The sequence below is a fragment of the Chlorella variabilis genome (genome assembly GCF_000147415.1).
Source record: "Chlorella variabilis unplaced genomic scaffold CHLNCscaffold_1, whole genome shotgun sequence".
NCBI lineage: Eukaryota > Viridiplantae > Chlorophyta > Trebouxiophyceae > Chlorellales > Chlorellaceae > Chlorella > Chlorella variabilis.
In genome coordinates this window covers 1,033,427-1,053,014 of record NW_005435087.1, presented here as the reverse complement: position 1 = coordinate 1,053,014, position 19,588 = coordinate 1,033,427, and the positions used below count along the sequence as shown (strand labels likewise).

The 19,588-nt window shown below is 67.4% G+C and overlaps 5 protein-coding genes across 5 annotated transcripts in view; 3 read left to right on the top strand and 2 right to left on the bottom strand.

Moving 5' to 3' along the window:
* CHLNCDRAFT_133152 (hypothetical protein) overlaps nt 1-1,117 on the top strand; it is a gene marked incomplete at both ends in the record, with an annotated part of 3,663 nt that extends 2,546 nt beyond the window's left edge. The window contains 5 exons of the mRNA XM_005852035.1: nt 63-207; nt 353-405; nt 609-701; nt 808-904; nt 1,038-1,117. Coding sequence (XP_005852097.1) covers nt 63-207; nt 353-405; nt 609-701; nt 808-904; nt 1,038-1,117 — 468 coding nt within the window. The remainder of the gene's footprint in view (nt 1-62; nt 208-352; nt 406-608; nt 702-807; nt 905-1,037) is intronic.
* Nucleotides 1,118-3,022: 1,905 nt separating this feature from the next.
* On the top strand, nt 3,023-5,978 carry CHLNCDRAFT_49458 (hypothetical protein; the record flags this gene model as incomplete). Its single annotated transcript, XM_005852034.1, has 7 exons — nt 3,023-3,502; nt 3,688-3,841; nt 4,035-4,252; nt 4,365-4,919; nt 5,068-5,137; nt 5,307-5,422; nt 5,601-5,978. 7 exons carry the CDS (start codon nt 3,023-3,025, stop codon nt 5,976-5,978), a joined length of 1,971 nt encoding a protein of 656 aa, XP_005852096.1.
* Nucleotides 5,979-6,371: 393 nt separating this feature from the next.
* Nucleotides 6,372-7,501, bottom strand: CHLNCDRAFT_49457 (hypothetical protein; the record flags this gene model as incomplete). Its single annotated transcript, XM_005851701.1, has 5 exons — nt 6,372-6,442; nt 6,619-6,706; nt 6,890-7,044; nt 7,207-7,330; nt 7,418-7,501. The coding sequence occupies 5 exons, from the start codon at nt 7,499-7,501 to the stop codon at nt 6,372-6,374; spliced, it is 522 nt and encodes a 173-aa protein (XP_005851763.1).
* A 450-nt stretch (nt 7,502-7,951) lies between these two features.
* Nucleotides 7,952-10,217, top strand: CHLNCDRAFT_56496 (hypothetical protein; the record flags this gene model as incomplete). The annotated part of the gene is made up of 7 exons (XM_005852033.1): nt 7,952-8,173; nt 8,309-8,461; nt 8,557-8,673; nt 8,835-8,948; nt 9,080-9,531; nt 9,715-9,883; nt 10,014-10,217. 7 exons carry the CDS (start codon nt 7,952-7,954, stop codon nt 10,215-10,217), a joined length of 1,431 nt encoding a protein of 476 aa, XP_005852095.1.
* A 7,069-nt stretch (nt 10,218-17,286) lies between these two features.
* Nucleotides 17,287-19,588, bottom strand: part of CHLNCDRAFT_133144 (hypothetical protein) — a gene marked incomplete at both ends in the record, with an annotated part of 2,492 nt that continues 190 nt past the window's right edge. The window contains 7 exons of the mRNA XM_005851700.1: nt 17,287-17,700; nt 17,831-17,914; nt 18,037-18,138; nt 18,314-18,506; nt 18,640-18,756; nt 18,891-19,045; nt 19,173-19,565. Coding sequence (XP_005851762.1) covers nt 17,287-17,700; nt 17,831-17,914; nt 18,037-18,138; nt 18,314-18,506; nt 18,640-18,756; nt 18,891-19,045; nt 19,173-19,565 — 1,458 coding nt within the window. The remainder of the gene's footprint in view (nt 17,701-17,830; nt 17,915-18,036; nt 18,139-18,313; nt 18,507-18,639; nt 18,757-18,890; nt 19,046-19,172; nt 19,566-19,588) is intronic.

The window sequence follows — 19,588 nt, the reverse complement described above, 5'->3', positions numbered from 1 at the left end:
ACACACACACACACACACACACCTGCCGCTGCCTGCCTGCCTGCCCGCCTGCCTGCCCGCAGTGCGCGGAGAAGCCCGCAGACGACCCGTACGGCTTCACCCACTTTGCCCACACCCTCAACAGCTGCGAGGGCGGCATCAACCCGCTACCCTCCGACTCCCGCCGCCGCCCCGACCGCGCGCTGCTGGAGCTGGGCAACTCGTCAGGTGAGGGGTGGGCTGGGGGGGTGGGCAGGCGCGCTGGAGGGCTGCTCTCGCCTCGCCTGTGGCCCGCTCCGCTCCCTCCGCCTGCCATGGCGGGACTCGCCCCACCCACCGCCTGCTCGGCCCCTCCCTGCCTCCCTCCCCGCAGACTCTGCTGTGGCCAAGTACAACCTGGAGGAGATGCAGCGGGCGGAGCGCAAGGTGACCGGCTGTGGCTGTGTGCATGCTGCATGTTTGTAGGGACCAACTGTGCATGCTGCATGTTTGTCGGGGCCAGCTGTGCGTGTGTCATACCGCTGTGCACATGCACGGCCAGGCCCGCCAGACCACGTCTGCCTGCTGCTGCTGCCACCCAAAGCACGCTGCCGCCGGCCACGCCGCCCGCCGTGCCGCGTTGGTTGCAGGAGCGGGAGAAGCGCGGCGAGAAGTGGCAGCCGCGCTGGTTCAAGCCGCTGCCCGAGGACGCAGGCGCGCTGCGGCGCTGGGGGGGCGGCCCAGTGTCGTGTCCTCTGTAGTTGCATTGCCTCCTGCGCATCTCAAGTGGCCCCCACCCTGAGCACCCTCCATGCGTGCCCCTGCCCCATGCCCCGTGCGCCTGCAGAGGTGCTGCCGGGCGAGTACAGCAACGAGGAGTGCCCCCAGTTTGAGTTCACCGGAGAGTACCTGAAGCTAGAGCAGCGGCCGCCCTCCGCATCGGAAGGTGGGCCAGCGCCGCGGTGCATGGCGGTCGGGTGTGGCCCTGCGGGCACCGAGCCAGCAGACCCATGGCACTGCACTCAGCCTGGCTCCACACCCAGTTTGGAAATGCTTGTGTGCTGATGGCGTGGCTGCAGAGGAGGTGCAAGGAGAAGGGTTTGTGCCCTGGTCCTATCCCGATATACATGCCAAGCTTGGGAAGGAGGCGGAGCGCTGACGCAAAGCCGCTGCGGCAGACTGCTTGGCCAGGCAGCCGAGATGCTGGGGTGCGCGTGTCCTGGGGTGTGCTACTTTACAGCGAATGAATGATGGTACAGTGGCAAATTGGAAAGAAAGAACATTGAGGCAGATGGGGCGCAGGGAGGGGTCCAGAGCGGAGTGCAGTTTGATGGAATGCAATATGAGGGATGGATGGCATACTTCAAGAGGGGAATGAAATGCAGGGGTGGGGCGACGAAAAGGCGAAAATCGGGGGGCTTGGCGGCTGCTTGGGGCGCTCATCAGGCATGGAGAGTGCAGGGCGGCCGCCTGCTCCCGAAACAGCATACACACACTGGGCAGCCGCGGTACAGGCTGGTGGTGGGCCTCTGTCACAGTGATGCGTGTCCTGCGCTGCTGGTACAGCTGCTGCCGTGCAGCAGCCGCCGCCCCTACTCCGACTCTGCGGCTTGCTGCGCCGCGGCGTCTGCGGCCTTGGCCTGCGACAGCATCATCCATGCCTCTGCATGCCAGTTGGAGATCAGGTTGTGGTCCCCCACAGCGTCATCCCAGCACACGTTGTGGGTGGGCAGGCGTGGACGCAGGGCCATAGCCTTTAGAAAGGCGGCGTCAGCGGCGGACCAGGGCGAGGAGCCCTGCCCTTGCACGTCACTGCACCGGCAAGGGCAAGGAGGAGGAGGTGCCTCAGACTGGCGAGACCATCCAAAGGCAAGGAATGAGGGGCCGACGCGAGTCGGCGGCGGGAGCTGCCCGGGCGCCGGCGCCAAGTTCAAACGTCAGCCACAAGGGGCCAAGCCGCTCAGCCGCTTTTCCCTTGGCTCTTAGGACCAGAGAAAGCTACTGCAGTGATTATGGAGCCACAGTCACGGCAACCGCTCACCTGTTGCCCGAGTCCCCTTGCGCAGCGACTACTCGCAAGCACATTGGCGCCGCTCTCGCCCTCTGGGACCGTCTGAGCAGCTTGCGAGAGGCCAGGGGCATGCAAAACGCCGTCGCAACCACGCCCGCCATGGCAACCACAAAGTGCAAGCCAAAGCCTCCGAGACCACCTGCGGCGGTGTGTGTTTGATGCGGCGGCTTGCGATACGACAAAATGAGACGAGTACCTCGACGGAATGCGCTGGAGACATGAGCAACATGTGGCTGGCGTGGGCACAGGTCGCAGCGGGCATGCCCCGCCTGCGCGCCAGCCACAAGCGGTCCGTCGGTGTTTCAGAAGGACTGCACACCACCCCTAAATGCTTGTTCAAAAGCATGATGCATCAGCCTGTCTACCTATGTTATTTTCCCACGTGCTACGTTGTTAACAAGGGGCGGATGCACCTCGTGTGCAGCCCCGGCCGCTGTGCGCCGCTCCCGCCACGGCTGCGCACGACACGATGAAGCAAGTTTCGCCCTTCCCCTCCCTATGGATTCGCCAGCAAGGAAGCATTCATCCTGTGAATTAAACGGTCTGGGATGCCCAGAGCTTTGTGCAATGCCTCGCGGCGCGAGTCAGCGAGAGAAAAATCGGACCGGCGCAAAATCCGCCGGCGCGGTGGCGGCACTGGTTGGGACATTGCAGCTCAGAAGGCGAAGGCGGGAGCTCCTTCAACAGCCGTTCCACACACTCACAAATTGTGTGCTCTATGCTCCTGTCTGTCAGTCCTCAAAGCCAGGCACATGCTCAGCCCGTTCGGGCAGCCGAGCGGCGGTGCAGTACGGTCCATCTCGTGCTCTGGGCCTCCTGGCGGCGAAGCACCCGGACCCAAGCTATCTGCCTCGTCCACAGCACTTTATCTGCTTGGTACCTTGAGCCCTTGCTGCCAGCATCTCTGACATGGGAATCTCTGACATGGTCAGCCGGCTGGCTCCGGCGCGCGTTGATCGCACGTTCATCTGGGTCGCCTAGCTCGGCGGCGCCATGCCCGCAGCCACTTCGCCACCTGCCGGCAGCAGGCTGCTCCTGGCTGCCGCGCTGGCCTGTGCAGCGACCATGCTGTCGCTGCTGCAGCCCTGGCATCAGCAGCGATGCTCGATCGCCGCGGCGGGTGCAGCAGCAGCAGCAGGGCCCGGCGCGCCCCACCCTGCGCTGGCGGCAGAGGAGCCGCCGCCGCCGCCGCCGCGCTGCGAGCTCGCAGTTGAGCAGTCGCCCTGGGCCGCTCACTGCCAGCGGCTGCAGCAGGTCTGCCTGGATTACTCCACGCTAATTCACTATGACCCGGCGTACCAGCAGCAGGGCGACAGGGTGGCGGGGCGCCTGCCCAAGCTGAAAGTGTCGCTCAAGAAGGCGTACAAGTATCCCTGGTATGCCGGCGGCGAGGGCGGCAGCAATGTCACGACAGCAAGCAGCAGCAGCAGCCAGCAGCGGCAGCAGCCGCGCAGAATGGCTTACGAACTCAAGGTGTGTGGTGGGCGGCGCGGTGGTGTTTGCTTTGGAGGGCGTGGCTGTTGCATTTTGGTTGTACGCTGTTGCTGCTGCTGGTTGCTGCTGCCGCCCGTTGTAGTGCTCAGCACGCCCACCCCGTCTCAGCGCTGCCATCCGCGCTCAACGCACGCTGCTGCTGCTGCCTGCGCCCGAGCCTGCAGGAGGCGCACGCGACCCGCCACCTGGCGGCGCCACGCCAGCGGCCCGCCTCTGCGCTGGAGCCCACCCCCTACCTGCAGAGCCCCGCCTTCTCCACCTGCACTGTGCCGGTGCTGCTGGGGGTCACCTGGGGCTCCAACTTGTGGCACACCATGGGTGAGGGGAGAGGGAAGGGGGGGCCTCCAGCAGCGGGGCCGCTGCCTGCTTGCTGGCGGCGGGCGGCGCCTGCTTGGGCCAGGGGCAACGGGGCAGGCAGGTGGGAGCGCTCCTCGGGGTCCTTGCCATGCCGGGGTATGCCGCCTGCTGGCCTGAGCGTCCCGCCATGCGCCCCCACCGCCCCCACGCGCAGCCAACGCGGCGGTGTGGCACGCCATGGCGCGGCGCACGCCCTGGCGCCGCCACCTCAAGCCCGTCGTCATGACGCCCGAGGGCTTGGCACTGACCGATGTGGAGGCGCAGCTGCTGCCGCCGCTCAGCCCCCTGTCGCTGCAGACGCTGGCCGACTTCAGCAACCGGCTGCCGCCAGGGCACATGCCGGGAGCGGCGGCCACGGCAGACAGCAGCGAGGTGGGTGGGTGGGTGAGGGGCAGGAGCGGGTGGTGGCTTTGAGGCTGCACCATGTAGCTGTGAGGGTGCTGTGCACTGGGCAACTCCATCGTGTGTGCCTCGCGCCTTGCAGGCGGGGGCGCCGCCGGCGAGCCACGAGGGCGGCGAGCAGCGCTGCTTCCAAGACCTGTTTGTGTGTGGGCGGGAGATCAAAGTGGACCACTGGTCCTGGCAGGACGCACTGGGCGGGGAGGAGGCCAGGGCTGGAGCAGGGGCAGGCACAGCAGCAGGAGGAGGCAGCAGCGAAACCGAGCCAGCAGCGGCGGGCGGCGGCGATGGAGGCGGCAGCACGCTGGTGCCTAGAGAGCTGTTTGGGTGGGGCCAGGCCGTGGCGCGGCATGTGCTGGAGCAGCGGCGTGCGGCGCAGGCCGCCCAGCTGGCCAGGCGGCAGCGAGTGCAGATGCCAGAGGCGCTGGTGGTGGGGCTGGAGCCGCGGCCTGCCGGCGGCGGCGAGGGCGGCAGCAGCGATGCGGCGGCAGGCGGCACCCAGCGGCTCAGGGTGGTCTTCCTGCAGCGAGACGGCGAGGGGCGCCAGCTGCTGAATGCGGAGGAGCTGCTTGAGCGGTGCAATGCCTGGCGGTACGAGCCGGCCGGCAGCGGTACCACCTTCGCCGCCGAGTGCCGCCAGGTGCGGCACCGCCAGCTGGGGCTGCACTGTGCTGCGCTGTGGGGTGCTGTCGCGCTGTGCGGCTGGCCGGGCACCCAGGCATCTGGCTGCCTGCGGGCCCTTGTGTTCCTCGCTCACGGCCCCCACCTGGGCTGCCTTGCTGGCGCAGGCGCGGACGCCCACGGTCGCAGAGGGCGTCGCAGTGGCGCAGGAGGCTGACGTGTTGGTTGGTATGCATGGTGCGCGCAGTCGGCTAGCAGTACTGGATACCCCTCGCTCCTCTGTGTGCAGGGTCAAAAAGTTAGGATGCAGGCAGGCCCACATGCGCGCCCACATGCATCCCACCTTACCAACACCGCCCCACCACTCCTCGAGCCACCCTCCTGCCACCTCCACCTCCCCCCGCAGGCGCCAACATGGCCAACGCATTCTTCATGCGCCCCGGCAGCAGCGTGGTGGAGCTCATGCCCTACCAGTATGAGCAGCACCCCGGTGCCAACTCCCTCTCTGTCTTCAACGCCCAGGTGGGACGCAGCTCACGGGCCGGCACGGCCGTGTGCGGCGGCGCCTCGGCTGCAGTAACGCTGCTTGCCACACGACACGCCGGCAGCGCTGCCGCCAAGCTGCGTGCAAACGGCCGTGCCTGCTTGCGTGCTGCACTGATCCGAGTCCCCCCTCTGCCCCCCACCACACCCTGCGCAGGACCTCACCTCCCAGCTGCTGTGGTGGGTGGCGGTGGTGTGTGACGCCACCATCTCGCAGCCGGGCCCCGCTGAGCGGGCGCGGGTGCAGCCGTCCAAGTTTTGGCCGCGGGAGCGCAGCACGCGGTTGCCGTGGGTGGGGCTGGAGGAGGTGCTCCGAGAGATTGCGGTGGTGAACAGCGGCAGCGAGGACGCAGACGGCGGCAGCGCACTCAGTAGCAGCAGCAGTGCAGAAGGCAGCGGCAGCCCCAGCAGCAGCCGACGGCAGCGGTATCTGCGGGACTACTATGCGCAGCAGCGGCACCGCTTCCATGTGGATTCAGCGGGCGTCATGGGGCACGGCCAGAGCTGCCCGGCCAGCGCTCGCGCGGAGACATGATTCATGTGCCAAATGTACCATTCAACCAAATGAACTGCCTGCCAATTCTTTGATTATTCACCTTCTCCTATGTCTTTCCATGCCCCAGGCAGCAGATGCAGCAGGAGGCAGATGGTAGGCTGCAGCCATCAGTCGCAGGAGGAGGGTACCGGACAGTGGCACCGGCCGACAGCATGCCTTAGAAGCGGGAGAGGCAGTTTTATGTCGACCCGTGGGGCCCCAGCCTGGAAAACCTCACCAGCAGCACCGTCAGGTTGTCAAGGCCAAGCTGCTGCCGTCAGAGCACTGCGTGTTTCTTCACATGCTTGTCTGCTGCGTTTCAACTCAGAGAGGACGTGATACTGGCGCATGCATGCACTGCATGGACACAGCAGCGGCATTCAGAGCTTAGCCTTAGCGGCCCCCAAACTTGGCGGCCCGCGCCGACTGCCGCTCCCTCTTCTCTCGACGCTTGCGGTCCGCTTCTGCGAAACACAGGCAGGGAGCACACAAACGCAACCGGGTTGGCTGCCGCCTGGGCATGGCAGCAGCGACCGGCCTCCAGGAAACTGTGCCTGCAGGCCTGCCCACGTCAAGCGGCGCGCATGCCAGGGACAGCTCCCGCTGCCCTGCCGGCTTGCCGCACCCCTCCCTCCCGCACCTGTCTCAGGCATGTCTCGAAGCTTGGGTGTGTTCCAGTAGGGGATCAGCACGTTGACAGCCAGCATGTACAGCGCATAGGCGGGGATCTGCAGGCGGGGCAGGCAGGCACAGAGGCAGAACGGCGGCATGCGTGAGCCCCACCTACCATGCAGCTGAGCAGCACCCGGCCCTCCGGTTCCCATCCTCCATGCAGCGCCATCCTACCGGCTGCAGCAGCTCAGACCGCGTTGCTTTCCCCTCCCTGTGGGCAGGCACGGCGGTGCTCTCACCAGCAGAAAAGTGAGCCAGGCCCAGTCGGTGGCGCAGCCGGCCAGCTGCACAAAGAGTGAGATGTAGAGGACGTCATGCATGTAGGACAGCACGCCGCCCACGCTCAGGTCCTGCCCGCTGTACACCAGCTCGCCGCTTGGGCCATACACGGGGGCTGCGAGGGGAGGGTGACGCGGAGGGTGACGGGAGTCGGAGGCGACGAGGCAGGCGGGCGGGCACTGGGTCGGCAGGGAAGCGGGGGGTAGCTGTATGCAGCCAGGGGGCTGGGCGTTCCCTTGACAGCAGCGAGCACATCTCAGCAGCGCATGCAGCTCACAAAGGGACTGGCTGATCATATAGTAAGCCACGTTGCAGATGACGCCGCTCAGCAGCCACCCCGCCCACAGCAGCTTGCCGGCGCTGCTTCGCCTGAACAGCAGCCTGATCACCAGGAAGGCGACCTGCAGTGGGGCAGGCTCAGGAGCAGGCTGAGGAGGGTGGCCGACAGTCCAACAGCTGCCATCACCCAGCCCAGGACGGCGGCTCACGTTGGCGCCTGCCACCAACGCCCGGAGCTTGTTGAGGTGCCTGCGGTTCTCCTCAAGGCGCCGCTTGTCGCCTCCCTTCGCCATCGCGACTGCCAAGACTTGTTTCGCTGCTTCAGGCGGTGTCGATCACCCGGTGGGGACTGCTGATCGGCAGGGACAGCCGGCCCTTGTGTGGCATGGCCTACCTCCGACAGGCTCTCTCTGCCGTGCTATGCGGCTAGCACAGCACAGCGCGGAGCAGGGGCAGGCCGCTGAACAGCATATTGACAGGTAATTGGGCACCCGACCGTCGAGTATCATCCATCTACGGTTCTTGCAAGGGGCTTCCCGTCTCCTGGGCCGCTGCAGCAAACCAACAGAGCCACTCGATAGCTGGTGCGGGCCACCCTGCACGCCATTAGGCGCATCCTGATTTCACAGAGCAGCAGAGCGCGCCTGCAGGCGGCCGGCGCCCCATGGCGGCCAGGCAGTAGCGCGCGGCAGCGGTGGCCGCAGGCACAAGTGGTGCACGCCTCTTCGCAGCCAGCGTGCGCCATGCAGGGCCCTGACAGCCCGTTCCCACGACTCATGGAGGCCCTGGCGATACCTCCTGCGCCTGGTTACCGCACGCTGGGGGCCCGCGTGGAGCATGTGCTGGCACCGCGCGACGGCCGGCTGTCGGAGCTGGTCACCGAGTCGCTGCAGCTGCCGCAGGCACGCGGCAGCGATGGGCTGGCCTGCTGTGGGCCCCAGCACCCGCACGGCAAGCCTTTTGCAGTGCCTGTGTGATGGAGCGGCGAGCATGCCTGCAGCTGCTCTCACCAGCGACCTGGCCAGCCTCGTCTCTGCCACCCAAGCGCCAGCCCTCGCCCACCCGCCTGCCTGCCTGCCTGCCTGCCTGCCTCCCCGCAGGGCGCCGCCGAGTTGCTGCTGCGGTTTGGCGCCATCCACACCTGCCCCGTGGCCCCCACACTCCCCGCCTCCATCCTGGCCAGCATGAGCCAGCAACAAGCGGCCCAGGTGCAGCGCAGGCGGCAGGAGGCGCTGCAGCGCGCCGGCAACAGCGTGAGTTTGCGGTGGGGGAGGCCGCAGGGCAGGCAGGTGCAACGCCGAGGGTGGGAGCTGCTGGCGGCTGATCGCCCCCGCTCGCCTGCCTGCAGTCACAGGCCCGCACGCCGCAGCGCGCCGCAGCAGATGCTGAGGTGGCGCGGCACGCCTACATCCGCGTCCACCTGCACCCCAAGCGCTTCCCGGCAGCCTATTCCGTTGACTGGCTGGTGAGCTGGCGGGATGGAGGGGGCGCTGGGGCAATTGTTGGGAGCTCTGGGCTGGCGCCAGCCCGCAGGCAACCAGCTGCGGAGCACGCCAGCCACGACCGCACCACGCCAGCCCCGGTGCCGTCATCTTGCTCTCTGGTATCTGGTGCCGTCCTTTGCAGGACCGCCTCGTGGCCAGCACAGAGGAGTATGCAGTGGTCAGCAAGCCCGCAGGCGTGCCCGCAGCCCCCACCGTGGACAACTGGCTCGAGTGTGCCCCTGCCTGCGCCGCCCAGGTATGGCTGATGCACCCGCTGCGCATGCCTTTTTCCTCTTGATTGTTTTATAGAAGGCATAGGCCGGCACCTGCCCTGCGGGCCATCTGTCCCTCCTCTGTTGCACACCCACCCGCGTGACATGCGTGCAGGCGCTGGGCCTGCCGCAACCGCTGCTCATCACCCACCGCCTGGACCAGTGCACCGAGGGCCTGCTGGTGCTGGGCAGGACCAAGAGCTTTGTTGCCCGCTTCAACGAGCTGGTCAAGCGCAGCAGCAACCAAAGCAGCGGCGGCGGCGGCAGCAGCGATAGCGCCGGCAACAGCGCCCGAAGAAGAAGTGGCGGCAGCAGCAGTGGCGGCGAGGCTGAGGAGGAGGCGCAGACGGAGGGAGGCTTAGGGGGTGGCACGGCTGCCGCACAGCGCCCGCTGCGCAAGTTTTACCGCGCCGTCACCGCGTCACCGCCGCCGCTGGGCCTGCTGCGCCACCACCTCAGCATCGAGCGGCAGCAGCAGGGCCTGCCGCAGTTCACGATCGCGCACGAGGCGCCCGTGGGGGGCAGCCTGCCGGCCGAGCTGCGGGTGCTGCAGGTGCAGCCTGTCAGGTGGGCGGTTGGCTGGGTGGGGGAGCGGAGCGGCATGGTGGATGGGGAGGCCGGCTGTGCAGCATGCCGGCTGTGTGTCTTGACTCAGCAGGCCTGCGGCAGCGCCCTGCTGCCAAGCAGCACCAGCACACGGCCGGCGCTGCATCCCACGCCCTCTGGCCTTGCCTGAGCCGTGCTGCACAGGCTGGGTGAGCAGGCTGCCGGGCTGTGGGGCTGCCAGGAGGTGTTTGAGTGCACGGTAGAGCTGCTGACGGGGCGCACGCACCAGATACGGGCGCAGCTGTCGGCGGCGGGCTGCCCCCTGCTGGGGGACAGCCTGTACCAGCCCCTGGCCTCACCAGAGCTGCGACAGGTGGGGGGGGTGGAGGGGCGCAGCAGCACTGGCGCTGCAGCGCTGCTAGCATGCAGAGTGCACATGCGCCACGCAACTTCCTTCCTCTTGACTCTGTAGCGCTGCTGAGCTGTCCGCCTTGCCTGTGCAGCGCCTGTTTGCAGGGCACCCGTGCCACGACCTCCAGCAGTCCAGCGGCCGCCTGCTGGGCGAGCCAGAGGGCGGCATAGGGCTGCAGGCCTGCAAGCTGCTGGTGGCGGACGCGTGCATGGGCGGCAGCGCAGCGCAGCCGGCGGTGTTTGAGGCGGGCGCGCCGTGGTGGAGGGATCGGCCCCTGGCGCAGCAGCCCAGCTGATTGAATTCGTTACATTTTGGAGCAGCCAAAGTTCGTGGTTAGCAGCTGGTTGAGGCTAGCATTCCTTGGCAATGCAATCATGTTTCCTTGGTAAGCAAACATCAATGGGCAACATGTACATCAATGGCAATACAAGTGGAGGCAGGGGGAAGCCTGCAGTACGTATCTATGCAAGTGGGTGGCAAGCTACTGCATACATGGGAAAAGGGGATGGGGGCAGGCCCATACTGGCATGCTAGCGATGCGGGATCCTGCTGCTGCTGCGGGCGTGCGTCTCGCCAGCGCCGGGTCTCGATCATTCTTTTGCAGCCGTCCTGTGGCAGCATGCTTCCATTGATTCATTCTCTCCTAAACCTCGTAAGAGGCATCAGCTGCTGTAGTCGTCCTCTGGAGGCAGGTTGGTCAGCAGGCCGGGGGACTCTGGCGTGGACGGCCCGGCCTTGGCTGGCGGCGTGCGCTGGTGGGGCGGCGTGCTCACGCCCTCCTCATGCGGCTTGCCTGCCGGCGACTCGGCGCCCTTGCCCTGCCCTGCGCCCGCCACAGCCTGCTGGGCGCTGTCAACCATGCTCGCCGCCGCGTTGCCCAGCTTGCTGGACACCTTGCCAGCCGCCGCCGCCGCCGCCACCGCGCCGGTGCCGGCGGCTGCTGCGGCAAAATCGTACGACACTGGCACCGGCGCTCCGGAGCGCAGCGACTCGCGCGCGGCTGCCATGACGGCGGCGGCACGCAGGCAGTCGCGCGCTGCCATGCGGGGCGGCGCCCCCGCCGTCGCCGCGTCCAGGAAGTGCCTGATGCCCGCCTGCAAGGAGATGGGGGCAGGGGGGACTGAATTTTTGAAGGTGCGCTGATGAGTCCGGCCGGGTGGCAGGGCAACAAGGCCCAGCCACGCTGTGGCAGTCACGGGGGCAGTCACAGGGGCAGGCCAAAGGGCAGGGCAACCAGAACAGCAGGCCAGGCGCCTTCCCCACACCGCCCCGGCACCCGCACGCACCCCCACCCACCGTCTGCAGCTCGCTGGCAGCCAGGCCGCCGACAAACTCGGCCCGGCTCTGGTCTCCAGCCACCAGGATGCGCTGCCTGGCGGCGCCGCCGGCACAGTCCAGTGAGAGGATGGCCAGGGCGCCGCTGCTGGTCTTGATGCTGCGGGCGGCAAGCAACAGCGGCGCAGGGCAGGCAAGGGGGCGAGTTGATGCGTGTGTGATGGCGGTGTACACATGTGGGAGGGCCGAGGCAGGCGGCTGCGCGCCAGGGCCAGCAGCCCCCCGCCCCAGCCCCTGCTGCCGCTCACGTGAGCGCCACCGCCTCGCAGCTGCCAAAGTCCAGCACGCCGCCCTCGCTGCCGGCAGCGGCGGTGCCCGCGGCAAAGACCTCTGTGGGCTCTGCCTTGAGCAGGAAGCGCAGGGCATCCACCTGCTGCATGCCTGCAGGTGGCAGGGGGTGGGGGGTGGAGGTGTGAGGGTGAGGGTGGAGGGCGCCTGCATCCCAGCTTGCCGCGGTCGGCAGGACATGTGCGGAGGCGCCTGCGGCAGCGAGGCTGCGGCTGGGCCACGCACCCAGCTCAAAGAGCGAGGGGACAACCGGCGAGGGGTGGGAGCGGCTGAACCAGGGGATGCCGCCGGCGCTCGCGCCGCCTGTGGGCAGCCAGCAAGGGAGGGGCAGGCGACGGCTGAGCAAGAGCGGCGCCCCAGGGAGGGGGACAGACAGCGGCAGCAGGGCAGGCCCGGCGCAGCCGGCGGCGCACCTGTGTCGGCCAGCGAGGGGGCCAGGGTGGTGGCGTGCGCCTGGAACAGCAGCGGCCGCCCCACCACGCTTCCCAGGCCGAGCTGCGCCGCCTCCTGCAGGGCTGCAGGCGGCATGGAGAGCAGGGCTGCGGGGCATGGGGCCACAGTCGCGCACGGGCCACCTTTATGCCACCCCTGTGCATGCATGCATGTGCACGCTTGATCCCCAGCGGCTGACCAGAATCGAAGCGCAGGTAGAGGCCCGACATCAGCTGCGGCCCTTCGCCCTCCCCCGCCGTCGCCGCCAGCTCAGCCAGGTCTGCCGGCTGGAAGCGCTCCTGCGCCAGGGCACCGAGCAGGAGAGTGGGCCCTTAGTCGGCGCGAGGATGAGTCTGGGAGCGCACGCCCCGCCAGCACACACACAGCGGCACCGGGCTGCATCGGGCTGCACGGTGGGCCGCAGCCAGCAGGCACCCCACTCACCAGGCTCTCCACAAACATCGCCTTGCCCGCCCTTCGGGAGTCCTTGACCACCTGCGGCGGGAGCGGGGAAGCAAGGGTGAGCCCAGAAGGCCGGGTCCGACTGGCGCGGGAGGCAGCCGCAGCCGCCCTCTGACAACGGCGCCGCGCCCCGCTCCCCCACACCTGCACGTCGTTGGGCCCCACTCCAGAGCACACCACCGCGTCCACAACGGGGTGGGAGGCCACGCGGGTGTCGCTGCCGGGGCGCAGGCCCTGCCAGGCGAGGCCGCAGGCGAGCGGCAGCGCAACGTCGGCGCGCGCAACCCCAAACACGTCCAGCCGGGTCGGGGCGCCCTCGGACACCGCCTGCTCCCCCTCACTGTATGCCGCGCCCCACCAGCGCACCGCCTCGTGGGCTGCAGGGAGAGGCAGGGACGAACAGGGTGATGGGCGCTCCAGACCTCTCCGGGACCCCAGCGGATCCAGGCCCAGCTGCAACCTACCCTTCCAGGCGTGCACGCCCAGAAACGCGACCCTGCTGGGCTCCTGCACCGCCGCCATCCTGCTCGGCTGTCTCTTCCTGTCTCCGCTTGAACGAACCCTTGCTGCAGACGTCCTCAGCTGTCTGAGGAGGGTGTACGCGCTGCCGTAAGACCAGGGAATGATGCATGGAGCACGCTGCGTGCCACCACAGGCCTGCCCATGCTCGCCTGCAGCGCGCCTTCTTACGAGAGCTCGGGGCGCAGCAGCGGAAGGAGAGCGTGGCAGGTAAAGGATGCATGAACGCGGAACGCAAAGGGCCACCTGCAATGGAGCAGCAGGAGGGGGCCTTGCGGCGCTTCCCGCCATCACCCCGCCTCGCGTGCACGCTTGCCGCCGCCCCGCTTCTCCACGCCCCGCACCCCATCCCGGGACACCCGGTACTCCGCCGACTGCGCCGGCTGCGTGGGGGACTTGTAGATGAAGGCGTGGCGGCGGTCCTCCTGCCAGTGCAGGATGACTCGGGAGGTGGCGGCGTGCGCCCACGAGTCGCCCAGCGCCGGCACCAGACGCGCCGCCACCTCGGCAGCGCCCCCTCCTCCCCGCTCCCCTAGCTTGGTGGTCACCTGGTTCATCAGCACCACCTGCACCAGCACGCACACATTTATTGGGGAGGTTGGGAGGCACTGATCCAGGATGCACTGTGTGATTCAGAGTCCCAGCCTGCGGCGACCCACACACGCCGCTGCGCCACGCACCGCCACGTCGCGCTCCCCCGCCAGCTGCATCAGCTGCTGCGCCATCTGCCCCAGCTGGCGCGTGCGTGCCGCCATGTCAGCATACTCCTGCCGGAAGTGGAAAGTCACGCTGTCCACCACCACCAGCCGCACCGCGGGGTGCTGCGCCAGAAAGGCGGGCAGCATCTCCACCGCCGCCAGCTGCAAGCAGAAGCGGCAGTGCAGCAGGCACGTGGCGAGGCAGCCGTCCGTCGTGCATCAGGCCATGGCAGGCTGCCGCCATCGTGCTGAAGCTGAAGCAGGCACGGACATTCTGGTGCCAGCAACGCCGGCAGCTCGCCTCCGCCTGCTCCCCTGCTGCGCCCCCACCTGCTCCACATGGTCCCTGACTCTGAAGTAGTGAATGTTTGCCAGCAGCGCGTCGCGGGTCAGCGCCGCCGCCGCCGCCGCCTTGGCCGCGTCGCCCTTGTTGGCGGCCACGCGCAGCAGGTGGGCCAGGAAGGCGTCGGCCATCTGGACGCACCGCTCCAGCATGAAGGAGCCCTCTGCGAGTGTGTGTGTGTGTGTGTGTGTGGGGGGGGGGGGGGCAAGGGGGGGACGAGGGGCATGCATGGTGAGGCGGGGCGCGTCCGACACCAGAGGTGGCTGGCGACGCGCGTTAGGCAGTGAGTGAGCTGGGTGCCTCACACCCGCCCAACAACCCGCCCACCAACGCAAGCGTAGCCCCTCCCTCCCCAGGCATGCATCCACACCCACACCACCCACCAGGCATACACCCACACCACCCACCCGTGTCAATGTACACAGCGGCCCCCGCCAGCCCCGCAAACACGGCGGGCAGCTGCACATCCAGCGCCAGCTGCATGCCCAGCTGCGTCTTGCCCACGCCCGGCACCCCGCTGCGGGCATGGCGCACCGGGGAGGCAGACATAGCGCTGGGAGGCGTGTGGGGCGCATGCAGCCGCTGCAAGCCCAGGCGACAGCCATCGTCCAAGCCCAGCCTGCTGCAGCACCAGCTCCAGGCACCTCCCAGCCAGCCCCCCGCCACCCCCCCAGCCAGCCGGCCCACCAGAATTCTGTGATGGCGCCCGTCTCCACGCCGCCGCCCAGAATCCTGTCAAGGTCGGCGGCAAAGGTGATGATGCGGCGGGCGGCGGCCTCGCGCTCGTAGATCTGGCGCGCGGACAGCGCGTGGCCGGCGGCGGCCGCGGCGGGCTGCACGCGCTGCGGGGCCGCCACCTGGAGCACCTGCAGCGCCTCTTCGTGCGTCAGCTGCGCCTCTGCAGAGGAGGGCAGGCACGAGGGGAGGGAGGCAAGGCGGGGGCAGCATCAGCGCTGTGTTTGATTCCAAAGTAGCGCATTCCCTGGCTTGCTTCACTGGGACCTGGTTGGTGGATTGCTTGGCTGGAAACACGTGTGGCATGCAGCAGCTGGGGCAGCAGAGGTGGCGGTGGCGGTGGCAGGCGGGCAGACACCGGCGGCGCTCAGCGCACCTGTGGCCAGCTCCACTGGGCCAGCCACGGCCGCCAGGTCTGCTGTAGTCCGAAATCCGGCGCACTGCAACTTGTGCCGCACTGTGGGGTTGAGTGCCAGGCCCACCACATCTAGCCGGGCCGCCAGGGCCTCCATTGCGATGGAAGCAATTCAGCTGAGGCCCTCCCGCCTCGTGATCAGTTGATGGCGGGGAGCAAGGAGCACTTGCTTTCGCTGAGAAACCTGGATAGCCTGCAAGAGGCTCAGAGCAATTTAAGAGAACAGGCAAGATCCACGAAGAAGCAACGCAATGTAGCAAGCGGCTCCCCCAGACCCGCAACTGGCGGCGCACTGCGGCGCTGAGCTGCCTCCAGCGGATAATATTGATGGACTCAAAATGCAGCCCAGACTCAATGGCCCAGACTCAAATGCAGCCCAATGGCCTGAAAATTCCTGCCCTGGTATGGCGATTGTGAAACCATGAGGCTCGAGTGAACTGCGAGCAGATGCGCAACCGCCTGCCATCCACCTGCCGCAACAAGCTGAGCACTGCTGTGCTGTAAAATCTGCAGAGTTGTAGGGGCCTAGCGCCCTGAATATGGGGCTAGAGAATGGGCAATGAATGATGGATGGATAAAAAAACTCCATGTGTCGAGCAACAGGCTGGCATGCCGGCAATGGCCTCTACAGCCCAAACCGCTGACGGAAAGCATGGCGTCGCAGCGCATGGCCAGCTCCCTCACACCGGGCTGGCAGGCTTGGACTCAGGGATGGAAGGCTTGGGTGAATCAAAGCCGACCGCGGGCGGCGGGGTTGTGGGAGCTGCGGAGTCCTGCACAGATGTCAAGATGTACACGTCATGGCGGGGTTTGAATGCAGAAACGGCTGTGTGCTTTCAAAAACAACGCATCGCACCGGGTTGGCACGGCGGCCGCACTGCAAGGGCTCAGTGCCATCTTCGGTCAGTCCGTAGTAGATGATCTGACACATGTTTACGATCAGGATCAGGATGGCCCCTGCCAGTTCACATCCAACCCGGGAGTTGTGCCTGCAGCGAGGGCGCAGTGAATGGGCTGCTGAGCACGGGGGCTGCAGGCGGCCCAGCGGCCCAGCAGCCACTCAAGACCAGCCGGCTCACTTGGTGCCGGCATCCAGCGCCTTGTTCGAGTCCCACGCCACCAGCATCCACACCACGGTGACCTGCAGCAGGGCATGTAGTCGGTATCATGCCATGCACTGGGACAAAAGCCCAGATGAGAGCAGCTGTTGAAAAACTCATCCCCGCAATTCATTAATTGTTATTAAGTTTCCAGTGCTAGGCGCGCCACTTGCCATCAGAAACATGTTGGTCCTCAGGCGGACGCAGGTGAGGCTGCCCATGGACACCATCGCTGCGAAGATGAGCAGGCCGAACTGCCACCACACCGCCCTTCAAACAAGGGGGCGACGAAGAGGTCAAATTGTCAGCGTTGAGGCTGTGAAACGTCGACGGATCAGCGGCTTGGAACAGCAGCCCCGCACTCTGCACTCACCACCAGGCAAGGGCCGTGGATGACTGGCTCATGCCATCAATGGCGGTGACAGCAGCCTGCATCGTGGCAGGAGAGATTCAGTCTAGTTGAGGTGGAGGGTCTGGTGTTGGCGGTGGGCAGCAGGCGGCGGCGCCGCCGCCGCTTACCACGCCACCCAGGGCGACGACCCAGCTGATGGCGCCAGCAACGCAGAACGCCAGCGAAATAACATCCAGCGCCATCGCGTGATGGGAGAGAGCCGAGTGGGAGACACCGAGCGGGAGAGATGTGGATGGAGTAGTGGTGAGCGAGCGCCCGACACGACGGCGGCTACGCAATTATGCGGTGGAAGGCGGCAGGTTAGGTTGCAGCACGAATCAGGGTGATTGCGTCACCCTGGGCCCGATGGAGCTTGCTGCATGGCTGGCCCAGCTGGCAGCTGCGCCCCAACATCCACCCGGTCTCCCAACTCTCATTTCACCACCAATGGGCCATTGGAAAAGAGGCGGAGCGATGCAGGCCGTGGGTGCCCACCCAACGTTTGTTATTCATTGGCCGGCGGCGGTGTCTCCTCTTGTTCCGTCGCCCGCAGCCGTCTTGAGTTTGGTCACACAGGTGGTTGATGAACCCTTCTGGAATAAACACAAACCAAATTAAACAATGAGAAAGAAAATCAAAAAAATCTCTACCAGGGCGCTCGCCTTGTGCAGGGCGAGCGGTCTGCTGCCGGCGCGCCGGCGCCCTGCTGCCAGCGCTCCGCCTGCCCCGCTGCCGGCACAAACATGCTAGATGTGTGCACCGTAGGCAGCCCCTGGTAGTCATGCTGCTGCTGCTCCCCAGCATCTCCCCAGCCACCAGCGACATACTGCGCCCCTCCGCCTTGTTGGCACGCCGATTCCGGCAACGGTGGGGGGCCCGCCACCTGCCGGCCCGCAGACTCTATCAGGCTCAGCTCCTGCATGCTCTGCACCACGCCCTTGGGCAGGTGCTCCCTGAGGTGCGCCGCACCCAGAAGCATGCGCTGCCGCTCCGCCGCCACGATGGCCGCCTTGCGCGCCTCCTCCTCCACCTGCCGCCGCTCCTCTGCATCCTCCGCCTCCTGCAATGGTGCAAAGCATGCAGGTGAGGCAGCAGCAAGCAACTACTATGCACGGGCAGCCTGCTGCCGCAGTGCACTGTCAGCACTGCAGTAGGGCCTGCAAACAAGCACTGAAGCAGCCCTGCCGCACCTGCATGGCGTGGTACAGCTGGCGGCGGTAGGCCAGCAGCCGCTCCACCTCCCGCATGTGTGCTGCCTGCTTCGCGCGCCGCTTCTGCAAACCAGGATGCATCGGTGGAGAATGAGGGAAAACCGCAGCAGCAGCTGGCCCTGCATGAACCTAAAAATTGCATCAGCTGCCTGCCCGGCAGCGCAGCTGCTCCCCCCCCCACACACCTGCATGTTCATCTGCTCCAGCCGGTCCTCCTCCGCAAAGCGGTCGAGCATGCGCCGCCTGAACTCCTCCTCACCCGCCCTCTCCGCCGCCCGGCGCTCCGCCTGTGGGAGAACCCGGCAGGTCCAGTTGAGTGTGTTAGAGCCGATCAGTGCTACTACATGCAGCATCATCACCTGCCAACAGCTGCTGCCAGGCCATACAGCCGCTGCCTCATCTGCGGGGCGGCTATTGCTTGCGGCCAGCAGCCAAACCGCCCCCATCCCCACCCACACCCACCTTGAGGCGCTTCTGGACCTCGTTCGCCTCCACCATCTCCCGCCGCATCTCCTCCTGCCGCCGCCGCCGCTGCTCGGCCGCCACCCGCGCCCGCTCAGCCGCCAGCTCCGCGCGCAGCAGGTCCAGCAGCGCCTCCTCCTCCTCGCGCCGCGCCTCCTCCTCCTGCTGCTGCCGCTTCAGGATCTCGTATGCCCTGCGGCAGGCGTGACGGGAAAGATCAAAGCCCAGCAGCAGCGCATCCCAATGTGACGCATTAGTTGCACCTGATCCTGTCTCCTGGAAGGGAGGGCCCACAGGTGCCCACTGCCCCACCCACCCTGCCCCACCTGTCCTGCGCCTCGCGCTTGTTGGCCTGGCGCGCCGCCTCCTGCGCCTCGCGCTCCCGCCGCCGGCGCAGATACTCCTGGATGCCGCGCTCCTCAGCCGCCTCCGCCTCGCGCTGCCTGCATGGAGGGTGGCCGGGGGAGGAAGGATGGGGTGGGGATGCGCCAGCTGCTGCAATCCCCCTTGCCCATGAACCACTGTTCAGGCATCCACCGGCTCCTCCAACCCTGCACCCAGGCCCACCCGGGCCCACCTCTGCCGCAGCTCCTGCTGCTGCGCCAGGAAGCGGTGGATGTCGGCCTGCGCATCCTGCTGGTGGCGCCGCCGCGCGTCGGCCGCCGCCGCGTCCTCCTCCTCTATGCGCCGCACCACCGCGTCCACCATGGCCCGCTCCTTCTCAAACTCCTCCTGCACACACCACACAGCCAAAAACAGCCACCCAAACAGGTTGGTCACAGGCCAACCAGCGACGCACATCCCGGCATGCCTCCCCAGCCAGACCCAATCTGCATGGCAGGCGCCGGCTGGGTCCCACCCTGGCCACAAGCTGCAGCTGGGTGCGCTCCTCCATCTGCTGGCTCAGCGCCTGCCGCGCCTCCTCCTCGACGCGTGCCCGTGCCGCCGCCTGGGCCACCTCGTGTGCCGCCGCCGCCTCGCGCTGCTGCGCCATCAGCGCCTCCAGAGCCGCGCTGTACTCGCGCTCCCTCGCCTCGATGGCCGCCCGCTGCTCCCTCTGCTGCACGCGCCCCAGGTTGACCTCCGCCGCCTGCAGCTTCCCCTTGAGCTCCCGCAGCTCGGCGCTGCGCTCCAGCAGCAGCTGCACCTCGCGCTGGTGCCGCATCGCCTCCCAGTCGCGCGCCTCTGCCTCTGCCGCCGCGCGCTGCTCCTCCTCCAGGCGCTGCACCGCCAGCTCTTGCAGCTCTTGGGCCTGCAGGCAGGCGTTGGATGCAA